The sequence below is a fragment of the Drosophila virilis genome, chromosome 3 (genome assembly GCF_030788295.1).
Source record: "Drosophila virilis strain 15010-1051.87 chromosome 3, Dvir_AGI_RSII-ME, whole genome shotgun sequence".
NCBI lineage: Eukaryota > Metazoa > Arthropoda > Insecta > Diptera > Drosophilidae > Drosophila > Drosophila virilis.
Window position 1 is genome coordinate 17,212,855 of NC_091545.1, and position 27,778 is coordinate 17,240,632.

The 27,778-nt window shown below is 39.6% G+C and overlaps 1 protein-coding gene and 1 long non-coding RNA gene across 2 annotated transcripts in view; one reads left to right on the top strand and one right to left on the bottom strand.

The window, feature by feature from the left end:
* Nucleotides 1-286: 286 nt before the first annotated feature.
* LOC138911148 (uncharacterized) overlaps nucleotides 287-27,778 on the bottom strand; it is a 63,499-nt gene continuing 36,007 nt past the window's right edge. Inside the window, exon 2 of the long non-coding RNA XR_011416514.1 lies at nucleotides 287-896. This is a non-coding gene — a long non-coding RNA (uncharacterized lncRNA). The remainder of the gene's footprint in view (nucleotides 897-27,778) is intronic.
* Nucleotides 11,863-14,420, top strand: CPT2 (Carnitine palmitoyltransferase 2). Its single transcript, XM_002047706.3, has 3 exons — nucleotides 11,863-13,018; nucleotides 13,076-13,870; nucleotides 13,937-14,420. The coding sequence occupies exons 1-3, from the start codon at nucleotides 11,946-11,948 to the stop codon at nucleotides 14,094-14,096; spliced, it is 2,028 nt and encodes a 675-aa protein (XP_002047742.1). The 5' UTR covers nucleotides 11,863-11,945; the 3' UTR covers nucleotides 14,097-14,420.

Genomic DNA, 27,778 nt, shown 5'->3' on the forward strand with positions numbered 1-27,778 from the left:
TGGATCCGCTCCATGTTATCGTTGCTGGGCAGCAAGAGCCTATAGACGTGTGATGACAGAACAACAACAAAAAAAAAAAAAAAAAAAAAAAAAAAAAATAAAAAAAAATAAAACCTACAATGACCGATGATACTGCTGTTTGTAAAGCCATTCTTAAAGTAAAGTAATGACTAATAAATTTTACCCAACAATTTTGACTATGGCATGATCTAAGCGAAATGTACACACGAGGACGTGTGAAATGTCAGGAAGGCCGTGTCGTGTATCCAATAAATTATTGTGAGTATTATTTTGAATGCTAACGATTAAGTGTTAGTAAGAATCAGAGAATTTGACAGAAGGTACTGCTATTTAACATAACTGTCCTACTTGTATTAGGGTTGCTACTGAAAGCATGGTGTGAGACAAAAAAGATAGTCTCTGCCGAGCATGGCCCGAGTGTGTTGTATAACGTCCAGTTTGCTATAGTGTTGAATGTTCACTAACAGTACTAAAAGTCAGAGAAGAATATAGAATGACAAGAGCATGAGTAGTATGCTCGAGGACGATGAAAATTATTGATTCTAAAAGTGGAAGTCATAGAGAACAGACGTGCTCGCTCCTAAAAATATAATTATTTTGTGACTATAACGACACTCGGGACTTGCTGTACTGCCAGTATGCCTAATTGCAAAGAAAGTGATTTCTCTGTTCCGACATATATATATAAGTATATGTGCTGCAGTTTTTTTAAGCTGCAAGTCTAACATATCTTACCTTCAAAATTTGCTGTTTGTCCAAGTAAAAGTAAAGATTTCCATTAAAATTCATTTAACAAGCGAAGCACATCATAAATTACTGGCACCTGAGCGCACACGTGAGGTCACAAGTGGCAACCGCAGGGGGAACTTTGATATCTGTAAAGTCATGTAAATAAGGTAATTTAATAGAGGCTCATAGCAAAATAATATAATTTAAAATAACTAGCTGTGCACAATGTTTATTAGATAAGCATAGCACACAGCATTTGTTATTTTAGTTTTAACACTCTACTAAACACAACAAATGCATAAAATCAGGTGCGGAAATTGCTTAATTAAAGCCAAAATCAACAAATAATGCGCTCTTAATCGAACAATATAACATAAGTTAGTTAATGCTTTAATTACAATGTGTCTATGCCCTGTTCCTGCGTTAAGCCTGATTTGTTTGTTTATATATATATATATATATATATATATAGATATCTATCTCGGCAATAATGTTTTTGTGTATGCTCACGTAGCCGGAAACTATCTGCCGACTGGCATACAAATGGCAAACATACTGTTTGTACTCGTATTTGCCACTCTCGGATGTTGACCCAACGGTATTGCAAGTGGCCCAAAGTTAAACATTTTTGTTGATTTTACTTCTTTTTTTTTTGCACAATTTGCGTATGTTGTGTGTGCATGTTTGTGTTTGTGTGTTTGTGTGTGTGTGTGTTTGGCGGACAGAACCCATGACAGTTGATGCGTAATCAGTAGCAAATTCGTTCATGTCCATCTACTTATACAATGCGAAGCAGGGCATAAAGCAATTTCCAAATACACGAGCGCACGTTGCGTATACGCAATGTTGACAAATCCGACTGCGTGTCGCATTAGAGGACCCTTTGCACAGCACAGCATGCTGCTCTTTTTGCCTTCTTTTTAGCCAGATTGTCTTTGCCATAATGGAATTAATATGTTTTTGCTGCCTTTGATCAAACTCAAAGATGCGTACATGTAAACGGTCAAGTCGAATTGCGTGTGTCTGTCTGAATGTGTATATATCTATATGTGTGTGTGTTTAAGGACAAACCTTCTGACTTTATGCTTAGTGACCACTGAGTAAAGTGTGTCCCACAGGACTCTTGATATTTCATTTGTAAACTTAAGTGCCTGGCTCATTTCTGTGGCTAATGAACCTGGATTCACAAACTCAGCGTGGAAATATCAAGGTTAATTTCAATAAAATTCCACAAATTTAAAGCATTGCCTGCTGTAAAAGCGTTGGCGTTTTTTTTATTAAATTGTCACGGATAGGGCCTTGTTGGGCTGGCCCAAATGCAGCCTGAGGGCCTAGTTTAGCGGAAATCCTTTGAGCTGCCCAAATGCAATTATAAGAGCCTTCAAATGCGTGCATGAGCCACCCACAACTGCCCCAAACACAGATATCGCTGGAGCTACGCACATTTTATGTGGAATACCAAAAAGGATGTCACAAAAATGCCCATGAAAAGCACAATACAAAGTTAAAGCTTGTGTGCGTGTATGTGTGCGAGTGTGTGTGACAAACAAGCTGAGCGTAATTGCTAAAAATATTAATTTCAAGAGTCGGCTCATAGAATTTGTCAAGCCAGCCAACTGACTTTCATGCCCGAATCTTTCAACAATGGAAAGTGCAGTCGAAATATGACACGAAGTCTGCCATTGTTAGCCTTCTTCATTCACAACTAAATGAATGTATTGTGCGTACAACTAGATGCAGTGTGTGCAAGAGTGTTCCTATAGAAGTAGGCCCTAAAAATTTCACAAGATATTTGCAAACAGTAGCATAAGATTGCGCGACACAGGCTACTAAAATGCATTGACATACCCTAGTCAATTGCATCAATTATAATTACACATCCAAGAACTTCGTTTTCAAATGAGTAATTGTAGTAATGGGATGTTTCATTAACAAGCATCGGTCAATATCTTAAGCTGGTACTTTCAATTATGCCCTACAAGGGATTTCTATGTTAGCCTTTTCTATCAATTCTACTCTGAAAGCCTTTTCGATCAATTTCCGTGCGCGCTGTACTATCTTCCTTGCTTGCCTCTTCAAATTCCCAACAAGTAAGAGCTTCGAAAGCGGACAAGGAATTTGTAATCCAAGTGTCGATAGCTAAGTCTGTTGAAGTAGCTATAATGTTTGCTTATTGGGTTTTAAATCTACACATATGGAATGAACTTAGTTAAAGCATTAATAATATTTTATTTTAAGTGTAGAACTCGCATACCCCATGGCAATGAGAAGTAGTAGGGCATTAAAACTTGTTTTCACACTTGCCTTTACAACAGGCCAAATTAAATTTGCTGCACTTTAATCTGCAGGCGCCGCAATGGCGTCGCGACGTCGTCCTTTTACCAGGACTCAGCCAGCATTTCATTTTATCCGCGCCGTTTCGTATGCGAGTTTCTTGCAATTGCTATTCCTTTTTTTTTTTTAATTTCACTCAACTTACTCATGCGAAATGGCACTTGATGCCCTTAGTTATGTGTGCGTGTTAGTGCCTGTGTGTGTGTGTGTGTGTGTGTGTGTTTGTAAAGTGTAACTAAGACTGGCTGCGATGAGTTTGAGTTTCTTGGGAATTAACACTAAGCTGCTGGAACCGCGCAATTCTCTTCTGCCTTTTGCCTCAAACTTTAAGTGCAAATGAAGAGCAAAGTAAAATAAATGCTACGACTGGAGCAACTAAAAGGAAAAGAACAAGAGCACCGGGTACAACATAATATACATTACAATTGTTATTTTAAGCTGGCTTTAACATGAAGATAATACATTTCTCGCTGCATACAGCTTAGAGTGTGACTCAATTATTCATGGAGTATTCCGAAATTTTAAGATATCTTGCTCATTTTCAAAAGCGACACAAGAACCAAATATGTTGTGCTGCGTTAAACAGACTGCCAGACTGAAGATCGAGTAATACTGGAAAAACGTGAAGGTGCAACACGAATGAGGGCTAATTTTATATAGCTGTGCGATCTCATAAGGTAGTGTATATTGGCATCGAAAGTAGTGAACCGCGTAACATTAAAGACCGTTTCCTGAAAGAACACAAATATTTCCCATTCAGTTTTTTTTACCGAACATTCCTGTGACATCTATAATATAGTGTACAAAAATCAAAATCAAATTGCCAGATTTAGATGCCAGATTTAGATACCAAATTCATCAATAGGCCACGCCATGAACAAACAAAAAATCATTAAAATCGGATAATGTATGACCGAGTTATGAAAGTGGGAAATTTCGGTCTCAATTCCACCGATTCCAACAGGTGCCAGCACCCGAAAAAGAGGCCTATAACCGATACATTAATTGGCACAAAAACAGACTCCTATGTGCAAAAACATTGAAAACGATCTACAAAAGAATAAATATACAGCTAAGAATGTGTAGATATACCTATGAGTTGATGTAATCTGAAGGCCGGCTGAGGCCTCCCCAATATGAGAATCAAAATGGTTTGGTCCCTAAGAGGCTAACTGTCCAGTCACAGCATATGTTAGATACCCTTGAGCATTAAGATATATGTAATATGCATATGCAGGCCCCTGTTAAATCATGAATGACACTTAGGCTACACAGCCTGTCTTAACTATCAAACTTGCTTAGCGTTGAATTCAACGCACAGCCCATTTATAGGCTAGAGTAGCATTAACCTATTAGCGAACATGAACTGCGTATAAATGGCATTCAAATAAACGTTATTGAACAATCGAACAATTTTGAAGTAGCTTGATATGAATACCATTGGGCTTCTCCATTGAGCCATTGAGTCACAACTCAACTGCCAACTGTCAGGGCATTGAATTTGCATTCTACACGTCGTAGCTGCATTTCAATCTCAGTCATCAGTGGAATGCCGCCTCGATATAAGCAAAATACCAAACCATCTGCATATGCCGACATCTGCAGCAGGTAAATATGTAAATAAATGCATTACAAAGGCAATCACGTCTGCCAAAAACACAATGGACTCTCTCACAACGGCCGAAGGCACCGGACAATGCCACTGCATACGAAATTCCCAAAAACAAGCAGTTCGCTTAAACATATTCATACTCTGTACTTAAAGAAGAAAGGTTTACAAGCTGGCACCCACAACTGAGTAACTGAGGATACATTTTCCACTATTCTAGTCACAAAACTTGATTTGTTGGATTGTACTATCTATCCCCATTAAGATATTTGTGAAAATTCAATAGCGAACTAATTCGCAATTCCACTTATCGCAAGTGGAAACTTGATGGAAAAATATACTTGGGCATAGTTCCGGTGTTGAAACTCATTTCCATTTGGGAATAAATATATCAGACGTATTTTTTAACTTTTTTGGGAAATCCCCTTACGATGGCGATAAAGTATATGTAAAAGCATTAAAAGTAAAGCTAAAAAACAACTGCATGGAAGTTAACAGGAGGATCCACTTCAAACATACATTTAATGGGTGGCAAAATGCTGTCTCAATTTCAAGTTAAAACTGGACCCAGACCAAGGCTGAAATAGCAAGATATTGTTGGCATGGTCACTTCTGATTCCGTTATCAAGAAGTGTTCAAGAACTCTTTTAACCACCTTGAGCTGATAATCCGCTGGGCAGAGAGTATTGTGCAGTCGGAAGATAATGAAGTACTTTTATCTGTTTTCGTTTTTCCTCCACATTTATTTCAGATTTGCATTTCAATTTGTTCTTTTGGTCGATTTATTTGGTCTTGGACGGCGCTTGCGGAAATTAAGTTGTATGCGCTCAATTGGAAGACTTTATACATTTATGTTTTTATTTATTTATTTTTTTTTTTGTAATGAAAAAGAAAGGGAAATATGACTGCAAGCAGATCGATCCAGCTCGTAAAATCATTTTTGCTTTTTAAGAACACTTAAAAGAAAAATTTAAAACAAAAGTAAATTGAATGGTGATAAACTTTTAAGCAGATAACACCGACTGACAGACACCTACTTTATAGTTGAACGAGGTTAATGTCCAAACAATTTTATGCAATATCAAATATTTTTAATTCATTCTGATTGTATGTAAGATATTAACCCATTCCTAATAAACACAGGGTATATAATAAATTGCTGTGCTTGCTTAGAATTCCGAAACCATTACCAACACGAATAGGCAAATCGAAATTCATTTACGGTAATTTTAGGCAGAATATTTGCAGTTATCCAGATAATTGTAAAGCCTCACAAAGGGCTGACTGACAAATGCCATAAGCTCAGATTTATCAACGAAAGCCGCACTGTGCTGCGCATGTCCTCCAAAATCGCAGCAACGTTTTTATTTGTTTTTTTTTTTTTGGCCAGACTTTCGACGTCAATCACGACGAGCATTTTCAATTAAGCTCGGCGACAGAGACGTACGAAAATCGCAAAAATAATTCAATAAACCGCATTTTTGCATGCGCATAAGCCGCCGAAAATATTTTTAATGAGAAACCAACAAATGGTACATCGCTCTCCCATAAACAAATGACGCGTGCCTTGGCCTTAAAATGGCTAGCATTTTGGGGGCCATGGCAATGCCTGATGATGCCGACGCACAGTCGCGGCCATTTTGTTGTTGTTAGTGCGCGGATGGCGGCGTTAAATTTTGTGCCATGATTTATTTGGTCGCATTTCCCCCGTTCATTTCGATTTCATTACGATTGCCGTGTAACAGGCAATTTAAGGGCCATTACAGTCGGCGAGGCTAGCGCAAGTGTGGGCGAGTGGTTCGCGGGCTGCGGATAGTCACCGCAGCAGCAGCAGCAACAGCAACAGCAGCAGCAGCCGACGCCATCTTGATTAATGGCAACCAACAACGGCACATGTGCAAAGTGTTGCCGACTTTTGGCGGCGGGCAGCGCACTCGAGTTGTTAATTGTTGGTCATAAAATTTACGAAAGCGTTCACTAGCACGCAAGCCAAAAATCAAATAAAATAAAATACAAGAAAACAAGGGAAAACACACACAAAGAAAACTGAAATCGGGCAAAGCAAACATTTCAATTTGCTTTGGCAGCCCCGTCTCCCAAAAATTTCATGTAATTACGAGCCTTTGCCCGGCCAGCCAGCGCAGAGTCAGCGCACCGAAAGCCGTGGCCCCTTAGCTCCTTGAGTCGTGAAAAATTGAATTTATAACAAGCAAAAGTTACATGTCCTTCGCTGTCTCTCTTACTTCCCTCCCACACTTTGCCCGCTCACATGTCGGCGCAACTTCCTGCGCGATGACTTTATAGCAATTTAATGTGCCTCATTTTCTTGTTGCTGTTGTTGTTGTTGTTGTTCCCGCCGCTGCTGTGATAAATGATATTGTGTTTTCCACAACTTTCTGCTCGCTGAGCACGCCCAAGCAATCTGCCATGGCCCCAGCCAAACAAAATTCAGCACGCGGTAATTTGTCTGGCCTTCATCAAATGATTCGGCTCTCATTATTTTGCCTCTTTCCCACGCTCCTCAAAATCACACACACACATATACAGATATTTGTAAAGCAATTTTTTAGAATATTTATACAAGCCAACAACTTAATGCCAAGCCAAAATTCTAATTTATAATTAAAAAGACATCAAACACTATTTGTTGAACAGAAACTAAGTTCTACAAAGTTGTGTGTCTTAAGAAATCAGCACAATTAAGATTTAATAGCGGTTCTTGTTTTAGCACAACACGCTTGCGGCCATTTAAAATGGCTGCAAAGGGTATATTGATTTGTGCAAAGGCATGTAACAGGCAGAAGTAGGCAACTCCGACCTCTCTCTCTCTCTGTCTGTCTCTAATATTATTTTAAATACCGTACTTAAAACTAATATAAACACAAATTTAATGTAATTTTTGGAAAGCATATTTTACGCCCGGGTAACGAGATATTTTACCAAAGTACTTTGCCAAAAATCAAAGATTCCTTCACTTTTTCATTTACAGACATATTAAAATTCATTTAAATCCCATTTCACATTTCATCGAAAATATTTCGCATCGATTATAATTACCGTGTTTTATGAAAGCGAAATATTTTTGCATACATAGTGAACAATTTAATCTCTGCAAAAGGCTTTTCAGAAAAATAATCCAAGATTTAATCGGTTATTTCAATGTAAATCACAAATCAATGGATTTGACATTTGTGTGGCACGTTTGCCAATATGTGAGAAATATAGAAATTCCATTTTTGTTTGCATTCGCAAAGAATTCAATGCAATTGGCACTTTCTGTAGCCGTCATGTACACTATGCAACGGAATTTGACTAGACTAGGGTCCCTTTTAAAATGTAACAACATTTTCAGAATTGTGAGTGGGTGACTATTTTCGGTATAATTTAAAAATATACAATTATCCGAATAATGAAAGCTTTGTTCTTAAAAAAAAGTCAATTGTAATAGCAACAATTTAACATTTCAAAAACATGAATATCTGGGTAAACATTTAATTCTTACACCAAACATAGAACAATTTTATTTTCCATTAAAAATTTTATTGAGAAATTCAAGAAAAGTGCAATAAGCAAATGTATATCCGATTAATAGATAAGATATCTTTATATAATAATAGGGGAATCTTGAAAAACAAAAACCTCCGGAAACCTGTTGATACAAGAACTCATTTTTCGATGTTAGCTTGAATGTCTTTAAAATTATTGTATAGTCAGCGATCTTGAACAAACAATAACTTGTGAGACGTACAATGCGCAATCCTTCTGGCAATCGGCTGATATAGTTAAAAAATCTACAATCATCAATAATATGCTGTTGCATATCGGTATCGATTGTGCTCGATGACATTGAACCCTGACGTTGTCAGTGTTATTGACGCAGGGATTCAGGCCACGCCGTACATTAATTATGGTTTAGGTCAGCTTCTGTCTGTTGACCATAAATTAATTACAAAGTGTTAACCAATGTGTCTGTGTGTGTTAGTGAAAGTTCAGTGTACAGCAAATTAAGCAATTATCTGCATTATTTATTCGATGGGAAACATTATTATTAAACATTGGCATTTTGAATTATCAAAATTAACAGTCACATCCCACACAATCAGCGGCGGAAATTGGAGCAACTGTTTTGCATTTGACATCGGCCAAGTGGGCGTTAGCTGGTGTGAGGCATCTTGGTTGGGCTTTATCCGGCTGGCTTTGCTTATTTGTCATGCACGTCCTGAACAAAAATAAAAATTTAAATTGACTTTCGAATGCCTGCGGTGCAAATTGTAACAGCAACAAAGGAAACTCGCATCAGGATACAGCCGAAGGCCGGGACAAAATGTTGGCTTTGTGAGGTTTCTTAAGCATTGTATATTTAATTTTTGCTCTTGATTTAGCTTTTTAATCTCGTGACGATGCACTGAAGCATATCCAACCAGCCGCACCACCCACCCTAGGGAGTTGATGATGACGTCGCTCCATATGCAAATTATTGTTTACGGACTGCGTCATCCTTGGCATCTCGTAGGCAATTCAAGGGTAGATTGGATCATTTTATGCTTACGCATATATGCAAATGTTTGTCTAGTCCGAGGTCTGTTCAAGCCCAGTGATTTCACAAGCCAAATCCTTTTGCTATTGTGCATAAGCTCAAAATGTATAAACCGTGTTTTGCTGATTCACCTGATCATCCTTTAGAGTGCTTCCATTGTATTAGTTTGCCATTTCCCGGGGCTGTTCAATAACCCCTTCAAAAGCAGCACAGAAATCGACTTATTTTTAACACCATTCAACGCAAAACAAACTAACAAAATTGTCTGACAGTTTCTGCATGCCCCGCTGCGTTCCGATCCCTTGACAATTTGACCTTTTCCATGCGCGCTCTCTCGAATTCCATTCGGTGCAGACAAATGGACACCCGTTCCGCGACCCAGCTCAACCGAAATGAACAAAAGTTTTATTGTGTTGCATGAACTCTTAGCAGAAACGTTGATTTCGCATTCACAAATATTTTTGGTACATTATGTTCAAGTTATTTTCTTGCTCCTGCCGGCGACAGTTTTCACAGTCGTGATGGCCCACTGTGTTCAGAGTCCAGTCAACAACCGGCGACTTATTGGCGAATACTCTTTCTGCCCATTTCCCACAGTCTTTAATTAATAATCTCGTCTCTGAGTCTATGAAAAGAACTAATTAATAATGAAAGCAGAAAATCATTAAGCACACTATTAAATATAATACCATTCCAGTCATAAATATCAAATGCAGCAGCTGTGGAATATAAGTATTTTGTCTTAAATAGAGAACGCTATTAAGACCCAAGATAACTATTTTTGTCGCCTAAGCCATTGTTGCCAGTGTGTTATTAAAAACAACGTCAATGGTTAATAACTAAATCAAACTATAGCACAAGAAGCTAGAAAGCTGTCATTCCTACAAAACTAAACTAACTCAAACTATCAAACGGGATGTGGCCATGTGTTTAGCAGCAATCTTAAGTGTTCATAGTTATTTATTTAATTTGTTATTATCCACAACAATTTATAAAGAATCAAGGGCTTGAATCCCATGTCGCCTTATCTGTTTACCAAGGAGCACAATCAGAAGTACTACTAAATAATTTAGTAGATTTAGCCCACAGTAACAATAACATAATAATACTATTACATGTAAATTAAATTTCAACTGATTAAAAAAAAAAATACAAGTTAAATTAATTTTTTTTACTGAAAATAAAGCCATTTCGCCACAATTGCCCAAGAAAATAAGCCGATTAACCAATTGATATTAAGGGCCAGCAAAATTATATTTTTTATATAAATGAAAAAATTTTAAAAAATTAATTGCAATAAAATGCGTACAATATTTTCTTTAAAAACGAATTTCATCTGAAAATAACTCGCATACTGATCCGACAATTATTTTAATAATTAGCCACATTTTTGACTCTTATTTCCATAACAATAATTATATTAACGCCATATCGACTTTATGTTAAATATTTAATATATGTTATCCGCAAGCCGTAATGCATATTAATTATATCTTATTAAGTGTACACATAATTACACATATTATAATTCATATATTTCGCATGAGCAATATGTGCTTCAAATATAAAGTACAAATGTAAATACGAAATATGCAAGGTTCATTTCAATAGCCAGTGTGATTGCTCGCCGACTGACCTTACGAAACAATTTAACATTTAAGGTCCCAATGGCTGACTTTAACCACAAAACTCTTGCTCCGACGCCACTTTATAATTCATGGCCCTCGACGTTTATCGCATAATTTTGTTCTTCCCACCCAAGGCTGTGTGTGTCTGTAGCCTTATCCTCTTGCTGCCAGTCAGCGTAATACGCTTCACTTTTGCACTTTTGTTGGCTTATTAAATATTAACGCAATTTCACTTTGGCCAATTACACTGCAACCCATCCGCAGCCGCATTCGCATCCGCATCCGTATTCGTATTCACATTCGCAGCCAAAGCGTTGAAGGCAACGCGTCTCTCAATTTTATGCAAATGTTAATGGAACTGTGCAGCAGCGCCCAGCGGACCAATGCCAAGACTGTGCGGAGCAGCAAGCGCATTTTTCTTACTTTAAAGGATCGAGGGTAAACATTTTATAGCTATATATCTATTCGCATTCGCAATCGACAAGCAAAGGTAGCTCGTTAAATTCGACATGGCATAAAATTTTTATGCAAATTCGAATTTTATTCTCTTTTTACTAATTTTTGTGTGTCCATTTATTTATTTGGCGCACCTGAGCAGCGGTCGCCCTTTGTGCTGGCCAAGTCAATAATACACGAACGAACAGGCACTTGACCGTCCGAGTCGACAAACCCGACATTTGTCCGTTTATGCAAATGCAAAACGTCGCTGTTTATTCTCTGTTCGCCGTTCAAAAGGTCAAAGTCCGCCAAAGCACTTTGTATACAAATGCGAACGGCAAATCGATGAGTAATTGTGGCTCTTTCGCTTGAACTTAAATTTAAATCAAAATTGATATTGAAACTGAAATTGAATTTGTGCGCTCAAACGATTTCGATTAATTTCATTTGCATGCGATATATATATATATGTATCGATAGTATTTCACGCAAGCGATCAGCTGTGATCTGCAGAAAATACCTAAAAAATACCGAACAGCTGTGGAGCGAAGTTTCTTGTCGCTATTGTTGTTGCTGTTTGTTTACGTCGACTAGTGGACTTTGGCTGCCATCGCGCTTTGTTTTCAATTACCGGCTTCAATTGCGAATAATGTTTAAATTAAAAGTGCATAAGAGCCGCTTTGGCGCCGTTCTGGCTGCAACACGCAACTCTACAACAACCACAACACATGGCAATCATTATCAATACCTGCAGAACTCGAAGCTGCCCACGCTCTATTTTCAGCGCTCCCTTCCGCGTTTGCCCATACCGCTGCTGGAAAAGTCGTGTGAACGATTTCTGGCCGCCGTGCAGCCCATACTTAGCGCAGAGGAGCATCGGGAGACGCAACAGGTGGTCGAACAGTTTCGCCAGGGCGTCGGCATGGAGCTGCATGCGAAGCTGAAGCAACGCGATGCGGCCAACAAGCATACCAGCTACATTTCGGAGCCCTGGTTCGACATGTACCTGACGGACCGTGCGCCTCTGCCGCTCAACTACAATCCGCTGCTGGTCATGCGTGGCGATCCGCGGCCAGAGTATCAGCCACAGTTGACGCGTGCCACAAACTTGATCATCAGCTCGCTTCGTTTCTGGCGCTCGCTGCAGGCTAATATTCTGGAGCCAGAGGTCTATCACATGAATCCCAAAAAGACAGACACGGCCAGCTATCGTCGCTGGATGGCCATCGCACCGAAAGCCTTTGCCACATACGCCTCGTATGCATTCAAGGCCTTTCCGCTGGATATGAGCCAATATAGCCGCCTGCTTGGCACCACCCGCATACCGAAGCTCGGCAAGGACGAGCTGGTGCAGTCGCCGCACTCAAAGCACATTCTTGTCATGCGACGTGGCAACATGTATGCAATGAATGTGCTAGACAGCAGCGGTTACATTCTAAGCCCGAGCGTCATACTGGGTCGCCTGAAAAGCATTCTTGAACAGGACTCGCAACGGGAACCGGCAAGCGTGCCGCTGGGTGTGCTCACTACCGCCCAGCGCAATGACTGGGCCCAAACGCGAGCCCACTTCATCAGCAATCCGAAGAACGCCGATCTGCTGCAGCGGGAGGTTGACGCAGCACTGTTCTGCCTGTGCCTGGACAGCGTAGAGGATGGTCTGTTTGATGAGGCCAACCCGGTGCCCATGCTAAAGCATCAGCTGGCGGGCAAGGCAACGAATCGGTAATGCTTAAACTAATCTAGCGCTGAATTGCTAAAGATCGTTATTTTTAATGCCAGCTGGTTCGACAAGTCACTGTCGCTGTTGATCAGCGCCGACGGCGTCACGGCCGTCAACTTTGAGCACTCTTGGGGCGATGGCGTCGCTGTGCTCCGTTACTTCAATGAGGTCTACAAGGACATGTTGCAGCAGCCGTTTGTGTCGGCAGGCACGCCGCATACACCAGCTGATGGCGATACTATCAATGTGCGTCCGCTGAACTTTGAGATCGACGAGAAGACACGTGCAGCTGTGGAGGCAGCCTATGCACAAAATGCCAGCATTGTTGAGAGTCTGGATATGAATTACTTGCAGTACAAGCAGCTTAATAAGGGCACCTGTAAGCGACACGGCCTGAGCCCCGACTCCATCATACAGCTAGCTTTCCAACTGGCCTATCGCCAGGCATTTAAGCGCTATGTGGGCACCTACGAGTCCTGCAGCACCTCAGCCTTTCGACACGGTCGCACCGAGACCATGCGCCCCTGCACAATGGCCACCAAAGCCTTTTGTGAGGCTTTGCTACAGCCAGCGCAAAGGCAGCCCAGCGCCGGGGAACTGCGCGCCATGATTGATAAGTGCAGCAGCGTGCACGGCCAGCTGACCAAGGAGGCGGCCATGGGACAGGGCTTTGATCGTCATTTGTTTGCCCTAAGGCATACGGCACAGCTAGAGGGGCTGCCGCAACCGGCGCTATTTGAGACTGAGGCTTATAAACGCATCAACTATAATATTATAAGCACCTCCACGCTGGGCACCGATACTGTTGTAGCCGGTTCCTTTGGCCCCGTGGTCAAGGATGGACTGGGCGTTGGGTGAGCACAGACACACATGTCGCCCACATAACTTCTTTTTTCAACAGTTTTTCGACTCTGTTGCAGCTACTCCATTCAGAACGATTTTGCGGGCGCCATTGTGACCTCGTACAAGAACCAGGCTCAAGGCAAGGAATTTATAGATAGCCTGGAATCGGCATTCGACCAAATATGCGCCATTATTGAGCGCAGCAATAGCGCCGCTAAGACCGAGATGAGCAAATAAATACGGCAGGCGAAGATATGTGAACGAGAGAAGTGCGAGTGGAGGCGAGGCACTGTATATTAAGTCGAGGGGTCAACAGGACCTCGAATGTAGTTTGAGATTTAGATGGTCGTTAAGAACAAAAGGGTTTAATTTGATGCTTTTACAATGTTACCCAGGTGTCTGATTTTCAATACCTTATTCCAAGCTCTACAATTTTATTGGTTATAGCGCTAAAAGCCATTTGCATTTGCAAATATTTATTTACATGAATTTATTTATTTGGTTGAATTTATTAAGTGAAAAATAAACTTGTTACTGTCCTGGGTCAGATTTACGCTTTAATTGACGCATTTCTCGTTACATTCACTATGCAAAACTTTTCCTTCTGTAATTTCCTTTCAATTGTTTCATCCAGTCCCCGTTCGGGCGACCAACACCTTCATTTAAGATGCAAACACAAACGGGAAGTAGTCACTGATTGGGGCCGCGACGACAGCTAAAAACCCCAAAACTTGTGACAACTTCCAAGTTAGCAACTGATTTGTGCCCACTCCAAAGAGCGTATACGCTCTGAAGCAATGCAAAGTTTATCAAAATGCTGCCGCTAGCAACCGAAGTGACCCCGACACCGAACCCGACCCCGAACCCGATGCCAAGCTCGGAACCACCTTTTGCCAACATGACGCTGTCGTTAAATGTGCTGACATTATCGGCTGATTTATCGCCAATTTTGTTGCCAACTGCTTTTCGTGCGAACGTGCATAAATATGCCGCGGAAAATACATAAACAAAATTTGTGCATGGGATAACACGCTGGGCACCATTTTTTACGCCCCGACCGGATGGGCTGGAGGCAGGGAAGAGTCACTAGCTAGGCGGCCTACTTTGAAGGCACAGTTAAAATTAATTAACTCGCTTAACTGTTGACTGGCTTTGCTTTTTGATACTCTGTCCTTGAAAGGAAAACGAGCGTATTGGCTTGGTCTGCCAAGCGAAACCCCAATTAGATTAAGTGCAAAGACATTTTTGCCACGCCCATATATTAACCGTAGTTTCAAAGCCGCGGCTTATAACTTGGCTTCGACTTCTTAACTATGTAACCACAAATATTCCTGCTACGCTCTATCTTCAACCCGAGGAGTACACAGCATAGCCCAGTCGGTAGCTGCCGTCTGCAACAAGTTTCTTTCTTGTCTTTTTTTTTTGGCTTAATTTCGCTGGTAATTTACAGTTGATGTATGACACGAGTATTTCATGAGGCTTTCTTTTCCGAACTTTAATGAGGGCCATTTAAAACATACGAAATGCTCACAGTGGAGCAAGGAAATGGCGCTGGCTGCCACTGCAAGTCATTAAAACAACACTTCCTCTAGACGACGACAATGTGGCAACAATTAAAAACGCATTAAAGAGCCGCAGCATCAGCAGGGCAGAGACACCGCAGCGTTGGGGCAAGCAGCTAAGGTAAAGGACCAGAGCAACATGTGTGTGTGTGTGTGACTGCTGTGTGTGTGTGTGTGTGTGTGTGTGTATGATAAATGTGCGGTCGCACATTTGGATTTTATATAACGCACACTCATTAAATTATTCAAAATGAATAAGGTCCGGTCTGTCCATCTCACCATCCGCCCAGGCCTAGGCAGGCTGGCGCCATAGTTTTGTACGAGTTAAGCGCCTGCTGGCAGTTCATAACGCATACGACCTGTGGTACATAATAACCAAGTCATAACGTGCTCGGCTTCTTTGATGAGCTGAGCTGCTGTCGGTTGCCACTTGATCTGCCACATAAGTTAAGTTTCGATAACACGGCGAATGCATATAGCCTGGCAATGCGCATTAAATCAATACGTTTGCCCATAATTGAATATTAATTTGCCTCAAGCGCTTGCATGCACGTTTCTATGCCTCATTAGCGAAGGGGTCATGCAAGGGGGGGGTGAGGGTGTTGCCACTAAAATCTGTGGCGGCTACGCAAAACTTTTGTGCCTTTGCCTCGGCTGATTTATGTGTGTTCGGCAGTTGGTGTTTGCTTTGTTTTTGGCAATTTGAACACTTGACGCCTTAGCGCAGTCTTCAATTTGCGGCTGCCAAAGCCACAGATTCGCGCCAAACAGACCGCAAACCACATTTTCATGATTTTTAGCAAATTCACGTTATGCTTGGCTGTCTTCGATGGCGATGCGGCGTATGCGCAATCTTTGCATCACGAATTGAAGGCAAATTGAACGTTCAAGCTCAAAGCAAATGCCAATTAATATGGAAATCAGTGTGGTCATTTATTTGGCCAAGTGTGTATGGGGCTGTTGAGAGCACATTAATTAAATGCTTATTATGACACTGCCCCCAAAATTAATTGCCTGTACATGCGCCGCACGTGGCGCTAACTCTGCTGGCCGTGCTGCCTGTGCTGCATCGCCAGACGCTTGTCCGCAAATTATGTTAATTGCACGCCCCAAATTGGCTGCAGCATATTAACCACACACACGCCCAGCGCAGCATAATTTAGTTACTTGGCAACAAGTTGAACGCCATTTACAAGAACTTTGCCCCGCTGCGCGGGTTCAATAAACGTAGCACGGAAATCATTGCATAGTTCTGTGCGCCCTAAACAGACGTTACGGCAAGTTGTTTTGCAATTTAATAGCAGCCGCTGTCGCTGTCGCTGACGCTTTAAGTGACAATTGAAGCAAGAAGCAAAATCCAAAATTACACGCGTGCCTTGCAGCTGGCAGGTGCTGGCAGGCATGTCCTTATGCAATTAACATCAAATTTATGAGCAATTCAAGTCAAAATGTCTGCACACGCACTTAGCACCCAACACTCGGAGCCCAATTTTACACAGCTGACATTTAGATAGCATTTAATTTAATTGATATGGCTCGAAGCTGACAAAACAATGGCAAAAACAAAAACAAGACCAGACGGCAAACATTTATTCAATTTATATGCCATTTATGAGCGCGTGCATATGAAAAAATGAAATAAATAATTTAACACTGCGTTTCAAACGATTCGCATGATTGTTTAGCTATAGATGCTATTGTGCTGCCACAGCAAATGCTGTCAAATAAACGTTACATGCAGGCAATAGGCAAATAGAATTCAACCACAAATAGCATAAAAGCGAACTAATCGCAAATAATTATTTATTAAATTAACAAAACGCAGCGGAAATAAAGGAAACACACACGCAAAAACAAACCCAAATTGCTGCAGACGACAAGACAGGAAATCGCTCAATGAAATATAATAATATCGAGTTACAGATTGAATAAATATTTTTTGTTCAATATTTACCGATTTATTTTGTTATCGTACGTACGTATGTTTATTTTCTGCATGGCAAAGCGCCAGCAGACAAAATGTTGATATTTCTCTGTCTGTGAAAGAAGCCAAAAAAGAAACGTGAGGGATAATGAAACAAACGACTATCCATTGACCTGGAATTAAGTCGAATTTAAGCAGCTATAATGATAAAAATTAATCGCGTTACAACTAAAGCGACCATTTCTAAAACTTCTTATTGAGTACCGTTTTTATTACAGACTTAGCAAAGTTTCTGTTCAATATGATATTGTTTTGAGGCACTGTGCATACATAAAATTTGTGTTCAAAGTATATTCATACATTCCTCCTTCCCTTATTTTTATTTCCACACTAGCTGTCGGATATGTAAAAACTTCTATAGTTAAAAGAGATGAAAATCCATTCCATACAAAAATAAAACTTTAAGTACACTGATGACACAGTGGAGGTTCACAAAGGACTTTTACATTTGCCTTCTACAATTAAATAAGCCCTAAAACTTATCCGATAGACCAGTATTTATGCTGTAGCCTCGTTAAAAACCCATATACACTATCTCCCTTTGTTAACAGAGTATAGGGCAAGTGAAATAAATCATTTAAGAGCCAACTTGGCAGCCGCAGCAAATGTCTCACGTGCTTAGTCACAAAAGTTGCCAAGTACACAAACAAACATGTTGACGAGGCACAAAAGTTGTTGAGACTCATTAAATGTTGCACGGAAGCAAATGTAGCCGAAGTATGTAAATGTTGCCAAAAGCATAAATGTCGACAAGCAGTCCATGTTCCCAAGACACTTGTTGTGTGCATCATGTTGAGATTATGTATATTCAATACTTGTTTACCTAGAAGCTAAGAGTAATCTTCATTAACATGGCAGGTGTATGTGTGTGTGTGTGATTATGTTGTGACGTTGCGGTATTGCCAGATTGTGGGCAGGACAATGCGCTCTCTATCACGTGCCGTGACTTATCTATACAATAGAAGAACTGAAAAGCGGAAGAGCATAGCAGCATGGGCAGCTATGGAGCGTTTACCACGCTGACGATTAACTCACTGCAGCTCAAAGGACCGGGGCAATTAACTTGAGCTACAACAAGCAGCAGAGTCAACTGTGACACACACACACACACACACAGACACACAGAGATGTGAGTACACACGGCATAGTCACATTTGAGCTGTATCTATTGTGCATGTCGCACATGTCGTATACGTGTTTAGAGTTTGCTTATTGTACGCTACACTTTTATTCTCATTCCGTGGCCCAACATATTCCCAGTCACGCCCCCTTCCTGACTTATCACCCAGCTTGCCATTTTTATTTGGGTGTTGCGCACGCAAGCGGAAAAGGAATAAACTGACAGTGCCGTGCCCTCCATAAGGATGTGAAGAATGTTTGGGTCTGCTCACAAATTCAGTTAATGCTCGCTGTTTCGTCGTTGAAGGAGAAATGGATGGGGGGGGTGCCGGTGTTAATTTAATTTACAGCTGATGTGCCAGTCGGCCGCCACTTTGATTGCCTTATAACGGGCACAGCGCAGCGCAAATTATGAGCTGCCCGCTTATCGCCAGCCATTTGGATGTGAAATTTATGCATTAAATTTGCATTTACCAAACGAATTTTGCATATGATCTGTGTCACGTTTAAAGCTTCGTGCAAAAAAACAAACACCCAAAACCCACTCGACCCTGACTGCATAAAGAGCTGCGAATTTCAAGCTGGGTTAACTGGGGGACACGAATCGGCGCCAAAAAGTTCAACATTTCGCTCCATTCAAATTTCGCGGAGTCATTTTCCAGGCCTCAGTCGAAACCTAAAAAGTGAACTGTACGCCAGAGCAAATAGCGTGTAACGAGAAATGTCAACCTTTGTAGAATTTCCATATATAGTATATATACCCACAGATTCGAGCTCTAGTACACATGAAGTTGTAACAGCAATTTGTGATACCCAGTAAAATCGTAAAGTAAAGATGGGGTAGATTAAATCCAACTAAAGACTATGGTACACCGCTTTAAATACTTATAAAAATTCAAGCATAGCTTTACATTTAAGACATCTTGAAATTTGTAATAAAAATCGTATATATCATAATCAATTCATTAAGAAAAATACAAATAATCAAAGTAAATGAAAGTTTCAGCAATGGTTAGCTCTTTAAAAGAAATGTGACTTAAATCAATATGATACGAATTAAATGAACAAAAATGAAGTCAAAGAATATATTACTATACAAGGAGCTATAATTTTGTTTACATTAACGGAAATCACAATAAGATTGAAGGTAATTTTGTATCCATATAAGCAAGACACAATAAAGTTCGTTCAAAGTTGGAAAGGAACTAATAACAGGAACTTGCAGAGTATTGATTTAATAAGGGACTGGTAAATAATATAAATACTGGGAAGTAAGTCAGGCAAATGTCTGCATTGCCTTGACATATATTCGTATTTATATAAATATATATATATACATACTAACCCACAAACTCCAATGCATAGTTCAAAGAAGTCGGTCTTTTTTATGAGCACATCAGAGAAAATACAAAAGAAAGAAAGAGAGCGCAGCGCGTTAACATATGAGGACAAAATGAGTGAGAGGGTGAGAGAGAGAGAGAGAGAGAGAGAGAGAGAAAGAAAGAGAGAGAGGGACTGGGAGAGAGATAGAGAAATAAATAAGAAAGATATAGACTGCAGTTTAAATAAGACTTACTAGAATTCATGAGAATCGCGATATTACTTAATATGTTACATAACACTGATCATTAAAAATAGACATAGATGACTACAGACTATTCCATAAAACGTAGACAACAAATTCAAAACAACTGAATACAGGGTATTCAAATTAAACCACATTTCGTTTGGCATGCCTATTCTGTATTTTCGCATTTACCGCTCGCGGCGCAGTATGTACTCTGTTGTTTTAGGTTTTTTTTTTGTTTTTGTGGCTTTTTGTTTTGCCCTCGCCTATCAGGATATACATAGTTTCATTTATCTTCTTATGTCCTTAGCAACGAGCAAGCAATATGCAACTTCAAAGCGACATTTGATTTATGGACACTGGGACTCTGTGTATTGGCTGTGTGGTGGAGGGAAAGGAAAGGACACTAGAAGTTGCCTCGCCTGGAGCAGAAGTTATGATGACTTGAGGCGTTCCACACCCGCGTACGCAGCGTAAATTTATATTTAGAGCTATGAATGTGTGACAGAAGGAGCAGAGGCTGTTCCAAGGCAGCCAGCTCTTATGGCGACTAACGCGTGGAAATGGCCCTCGTATGCTTACGCATTTTACGAGCAACAAAATGGGCGGCGGAGTTGCAGGCGTCGCAGATAAACAACAAAAAACATACATTGACCTCTTTTTATGCCAGACATGGTCGGAGCCAGAGAATATTGCAAGCCATGCAATAATTTTCATTGGCCAGAACAGAAACGGGATTTCTCACAAAGGCGCAACCTTTTTCCCAGTTGGCCGAAGCCTTTGTTGGCCAAACGTGCGAAAGTAATTGCCAGCCCTCGGTGAAGTCAACAGCGAACTTAAGTGGAACTGGGTCAAGTGCCCTGTATTTCATGGTTGTAATTACATTTAGTGTTTGGCTAAGGGTTTCCGTTACTGTTCCAGCCAAGACTTCGACGTCTTGGATTTCGCGCTGTCAGCTTTATGTCGCTTTGTCATATGCCAACGCCTTACCCCACCCCTTTTCGATCAACTGTCGCCTGTCGCCTTCGAATGGATTACAGCTGCAGCATAAATGTAATTTAGTCATTGCGCTGCACAACAGATGCAGCCCTTGTGCTGAGTGCGAGACAGGACGGGTTTTTGCGTTCGCATTGTTATAGTTTTATAACCACAAGTCGCCGTCATCGGCTGCCGAGTCTCGGGAGAACAATGACGCGCACAAATGACTGAAGCCACTGCTGAAGGCAACTTATATAAACTTGGGGCGTCGCAACTTTAGTGTGTTGACCTTCAAGGGCTTTCAGCATGTATATATATGTACGTATGTGTGTGAGTGTGTGTGTGTGTGTGTGTGTAAAAGATTTTTGTAGCAACAACAACGGCCACGTCATCATGTCGTATGCTGACCAAAGTTTTAGCCAAGAAATTCTAGCAAACATGTTACGCTTGCCAGCACGCCATTGTTAATCGTCCTTACTGGGTGGGTGTGTGTGCTTGGGTGTGTGTCTGTGTTTGGCTATGAAACACCCACTTTACATAGCCAGCAAAAACACTCAAAACTTTTGCTATTGTTAACAGTTGATAGCGCTGCAATTGATGTGTTCAAAATATATTGCGTATACGTAATGTGCACAACACGAACAACATCCACAACATCGACAACATCAGGAGTCAACAAACCAACAGCGTCTGCAAAACAAATCTTACAGGCATTTTATTCAGCCCCCGGACTTTTAAGCTGATTAATTTTATTTAATTTAAAGGCATGGCTAATTAATTTAGGTAAATGAAATTCAAGGCAGCTAATCAAAAGAGCTAAACCCTTTAACTTTGACTATTTATAGCATCAAAAAATGGCTAACAATTAGCATAAATTTGCGTGGAAACAATGTGCTGGCAGACTGAGGAGAGCAGCAGTAGGAGTCACATAATTGTAGGCAAAGGCAACTGGATTCCCAAAAGCGTGGGCAGAACAAAAAAAAATATAATAAAAATATGTGCGCCACAGCCAAGGCTTTAATAAATCAACACACCAGACCATGTAATGCCGCGGGAATAAAACTCTTGGATTATTGCATACAATGCCAACAAAGTCAAAAAAAGAAAAAATAAAAATATATTTATATAGAGTTCGAGTCTCTACGGTAAAGCTAAAATGGATTATTCTATATACACTTTATTTATTATGAGAATCAATGGATCAATTTTGATGGAAGTGCATACAAACTCGTATATTTCAAAGGAATTTTAGAAATTTCTATAAAGCCTTTACTGTATAAGCTGAAAATTATTTATTGAATTTAATATGCGCTGGCAAGAGGACTAGCGTCTAGGACGGACGCAGCTGACCTTCTAACCACATGGCTATGAAATATTATTAATTTATTTATAACTAAACAAGTGTATGCAAAATTTTAAACAAAGTCAAATGATTTGAACTAGCGCACAGAAAAATAAAAAATCATCTACCAATATTTGAAAGCACAACAAATGGTATTTTTTAAATGAATACATTTACTTAATTATTAAACATAAGCTATTTGTATTGTGCAAAAGGAAAATATTTTCTCACATTGATTTACAGCTTGGAAAATTGTATACAATTATTTTGTAATTAAAATCTATTCAAAATAAGAATAAAAAATCTGCAGAGTAAATGTTTGGGCAATAATAATAAACAAAATTAAATAAATAAATCACATTCAACGTGCGTTTGGTTTTGGGAGTCTTTATGCGCAAAAATATATGTTTCAGCTTTATTTTTGCTGTTTTGTAGTACCCCATACAAAATAGTACAATATAATCTATGCTGTGCTGGGCGTGTATATGTATGAATGGAAGTCTGGATATAACATTGGCTTTTTCATTCACAACTTATCATTCATTTGCAAGAGAATTGAATAACTTTACGACTGGCGCTGCACAACATGGCGCAATCATCAAAGATTCGTTCCTGGGGCCGTGGCCATTGAGCTGGGCGCAGTTGGAATTTAAATAGGTAATTAAGTGGCATCAGGAACAAGCCGAACAACAGAACTAACAAAGCCAAGCGGCGAATGGTCGCCATGTTATGCATATTTAAATTGGTATTATTTTTCCTTTTATTTTTTATTATTATTATTGGACGCAGCTGACCAAGGACGCGGCAATAATTTGGCGCATGGCTTGCCACATGCTGTGTGCCCACCCAACCATCCCCCCCTTCTACCACACAGAAAAAATAAACATAACGAAAATGCGAATTAAATAAGAGAAAATTCCGTATACATTCCATAGCAGCAGTTGCGTGCAAATCATGGTCGCGATTAAGTGAAAATGAAGCCTGATTAATTACCCAACGATTGTACGAATGCCTTCTAAGCTGGCCGCAATGGGCCACAAATGTCATACTTTACGAGTGCGTTTGGCCTTATTGTTATGGACAGGCATTAAATAAAAAAAAAAGGGGGGTAGAGTGCTCCGCGAGATGAGAGAATGCGAATGTCATGATATTTCATTGCAGCCACTTTACGGGCAACACAAATTTAATTATCTGCTCTGCACACCACAGCACTTCAGTTACCAATTAAAATGGTCAACAGACAATTTAGAGTTTGAAATTATATTCTATTCAAATCGTTTAAAATTCGCTTTAAAAAGTTGTGCATAAAACAATTTAGTTTGCGGTTTTTACATTACATTTTATAGGCGAAAGCTGTTTGCAATTAGTTGCAGACTATTTGCATTCAATAAAACTTATTTGTTTTACTTGCATTTATATTAATTAGGCGCACACTTAATTAGCATTAAAAAATACTTATTAGTTTGTTAGCGAAATGCGATTTACATCAGTTGTTATTAGTATGCAACACGCATAGATTTGTTTAATGAAATGTTCTTTACTGGTCAGCAGCATAATAAGAAATTCAAATATCATTATTAAAAAATCAAAAATATTTATTTTAAGCTAGCCATTCAAAGCAAAACAGACAAAAAAATTGTAACCTTTCAATTTGTGTGTGCAATAAATAAAACATGGCCCAAAAATATTCGAATAAACACAACCGAATTGTACAATCTTTACGGTCTACACCAGAACATTGGCTTAAAAGCTCAGGTCATAAAACTCTTGACAGCTACAGCAACAACAACAACAACAACAACAACAATAAAAACAAACGAAACATTGTGTCAATAAAAGTGTCAATCAAATCAATGGACAAGCAACATTCAACCATTTTTCACACACATCATCTGTGCAAACGTGTGTGTGTGTGCCTGTGTGAAATATGTGCCTGCTGTTGCATACTTTTCGGAGCAACCGCCATTTTGTGTCAATTGCAAATAAAGAACGAAACTGATATCGTTTATTTTTCCGCTTGTCGAAGATTTAATACCCTGCCCTTAATACACATTCTGTAACTGTTTATAGCTAACATAATAAAAATGTCCATCCCCAGTAAGCTATTGAATTTACTTGTCCCATTTTGTTTTGCTTCAGCTTGTAGAGCCACATTTAAAGAAAATCTCTAGCAAGGGAGAGTTTGAAAAGCTCTAAGCCAAAGAATTATCTAGTAATTTTCCTTTATCTTATGCCAAGAACCAATCTATAAGCCTAAAATACAACCAAACTGAAACCCAAACCGAATTACATCCATTTTAAATTTTCCTAGTTCGCATTAATATTTTAAGAGCTTGGGTCTCCCGCATTGATTTTAGCTAAGCGAACCAATATATGACACATCTTATGTATTTAATCGTTACCTTATATTGAATACACGATGCCAGAGTTTGAACCAAGCAAACGAGCTTCACGAACCGAACTTAATGACAAGGAACCTTAGACAACCGACAATTTTATCGATCGACGACATATTCAACAGAATTGTCACCTAGACTGCAAATACCCTTTTGGTAAGGGTATTTATTAAATGGAACTATTCACGCGTGCGGTACTGTAAAAAATTCTTGTTTGCTGTGAATCGTTAGCTAATTTTATATATATTTCATTTTTTCTCTTTAGCCTTCGCTGCAGGTTTTATTTGGTTTTTCGGTTTCGGGGTCATCGTCATGGGATCCTGATTTGATTCTTTTTATGTTCAGTGGACAGCGCACATTAGATGTTTGTCATTGGGGCCAGCCGCCAAATGGAGCTAAGAAAAAAAAAACAAAAAGTGCAACTGGCAGCTGTTAACCATAAAACGTTGAACTGCTGAACGCAGGGAACCAAACTGTTGGGCTGGCCAATATGCAAAATGTGAATGTGCGTTCATTTATCAAAATTCGACGTGGCCAGACAAGACAATGTCACCAAAATAAATCTTGTCTCGGCTGCCAAGGTTATCAATAATACACTTAAGCTAAGTTCTCGGCGAGTCTAGTTATTTTTATATTGGACTTTAAAGTCAATAGTTCGACTTAGACGCTGTGCAAGCAGGTGTTAACCACACAGACGCACTCGCAAAACAAATGTGTCGCTCTGTTTTGCGAATTAAGCAGCAATTCGAAAATCCAATATCCAATTCAGACGCACCCTATCTGAGCTGCACAAACAATTTATGGAGGAACGTGCTTCGATTGCCAAGCGCACATAAAAATCACTCGACTGCGATACCGCAGCGCCTCCCCAACCATTAACCCTCTATCAACCAAATGAACTGCTAAGGCATTCTCCTTCGAAATTGAATTATGCAGCGTTTTTTTTTTTCGTTTCTTTTTTTTTACAAACATGAAACAAATTTAAGCATAAGTTGCAGTTGAAAAGAAGAAGTGGCATGGAGCTCGGGTTGACACAGCTGGGACTGAAACGCAGACTCGTTCAGGGACTGAGAGTACTGCATCTCTAACAGGACTTCCACTCCTGTGCCAAGCTGGAACAACGGAAGGCGGAAAAAATTGTAACTAAATCTTGTTGGAAAGCGCAAACAAGCTGCAGACACACTTGACAAAGAGGCTTAAATGCAGGACGTCAGCGTTCGGCAACTGTTACGCGAATTGCTTTAATCTCAGCAGAGGCAGTTGTCCATGTCTCTGAACAACTCACAGTAAACTGTAATTAAAAACATCTAAATGGTAAACTTAAATATTAATGCCAAGTAAATGCAGCCATGGCAACTGTTAAATTAAACTCAATTCTCTGCTACTTCCGCTAAATGGCAAGGTATACAAAACATCAAAGTCAACAGACAGTTTGCATTAAAATTGCTGCACAGCGTATGAATGCCGTGGCGTATCGAAGCGTTGCCCATAAATAACTAAAAGCTAATACTGGGCGCCAAGAGTTAATCACACCCAAGTGCTGGAAATCAAATGCAGACACACCCGCCCTAAGCCCCGTAGCAGCAAATGCCAGACACCAGCTTTAATTGCGCATTAATGTTTATTGCTAAGCGGAAGTGGCGCCATTTCCCCATTTCCGCATTTCCCCCTATTTGTTTGGCCGTCTCACCAAATCCGCCAGTTGTCTGTCGAGCAACGCTTCAAATACCCTATCCCGAGGGAATGCCAACTATGTCAAATCCGCAAAGCTGCCCACTGAGCAATTAAACGCCTGAACGAATGGTCACCCTAAAGGTGCAGTGCTGTCCAGTTGTGCATAAATTTGCGGGATTAAGAATGTGTAAATGCTGGCAGTAGAAAGGAGAAGGCGAGGGACACGATAAGCCTCGGGTCGTGTAAGCAGCTCAGCGGCAAAAACTATTTAAAGTTCAAGTTGCCTGTAAAGGGGCAAATGGAAAAAATAGGTAGAGGCAAAGGCAAAGTATGAGAACTGTTTACACAGACTACAAATATAAATGGAACTCATTAAAGTTGACGTTTGAAATAATTCCCACAAGGCATACAGAAAAACCATTCAATTGATAAAAAAAAAGGCTGCAACTAGCTTCATTCCATTCAATTGAATTTGCAATCAGCATTAAAGGAAATCCATTTACTGGACATAAAATGTAAAGAGTAAATTCAGAGTGAGATAAAAAATGCATATTTAAATAAATACAATAATTTTATGCGCACTTTTTTGCGCCCCAAACCCAAAGGATTTGATTACACAGTTGACGAACAAAATAATAATTAATACAAAAAACTAGTTTCGTTTGGCATATTTAATACAGCAACATCATTTCAATTATTTTATTTTAGGTTTTATATTAGGTTTCCATTTTAATGAAGTAGGAAAGCGAATTCAACATTGAATTTAATTCAAAATACGTTTGATTTATTTCGATTTCTATTTCGTGCTATTATATTTCTTTTTACCAATTAAGGCAACTTTTGTGTATACGTGTTTAAATAAAGCTTCCGCTAATGTTTTTGTATTGCCAAGTTTCCAAAAGATTTAAATTTTAGCGCTGCAATGATTTAAGTGTTGCTTGGTATTGGAAAAAATACCAAAATATAATCCTTACAAATTTTCTTTTTTTAAATTAATACTTGAATTATACTTTTTTATATTATATCCATAATCTTGCATATCCCTATCGCACTCAGCTTTGAATCTTTTTTACAAATATGTTATACTCGCATTCCTACACCCTACCCAGGCAAAGAAATCCAATTAAGCTGAACTGAAGGTATACTTAATTAAGTATTTAAGCTGTTCGACCAAATTGCTTAAGTGTTTCTTCAGATTGGTGAGAGCATTTAGGTAGCGGCAAAGTTAAGATAGTTATCAGTTGGTTTTTATGTTTTTTCTTTGGTTTTTCGCCGGTTTGTTTCATTAATTTTCTTG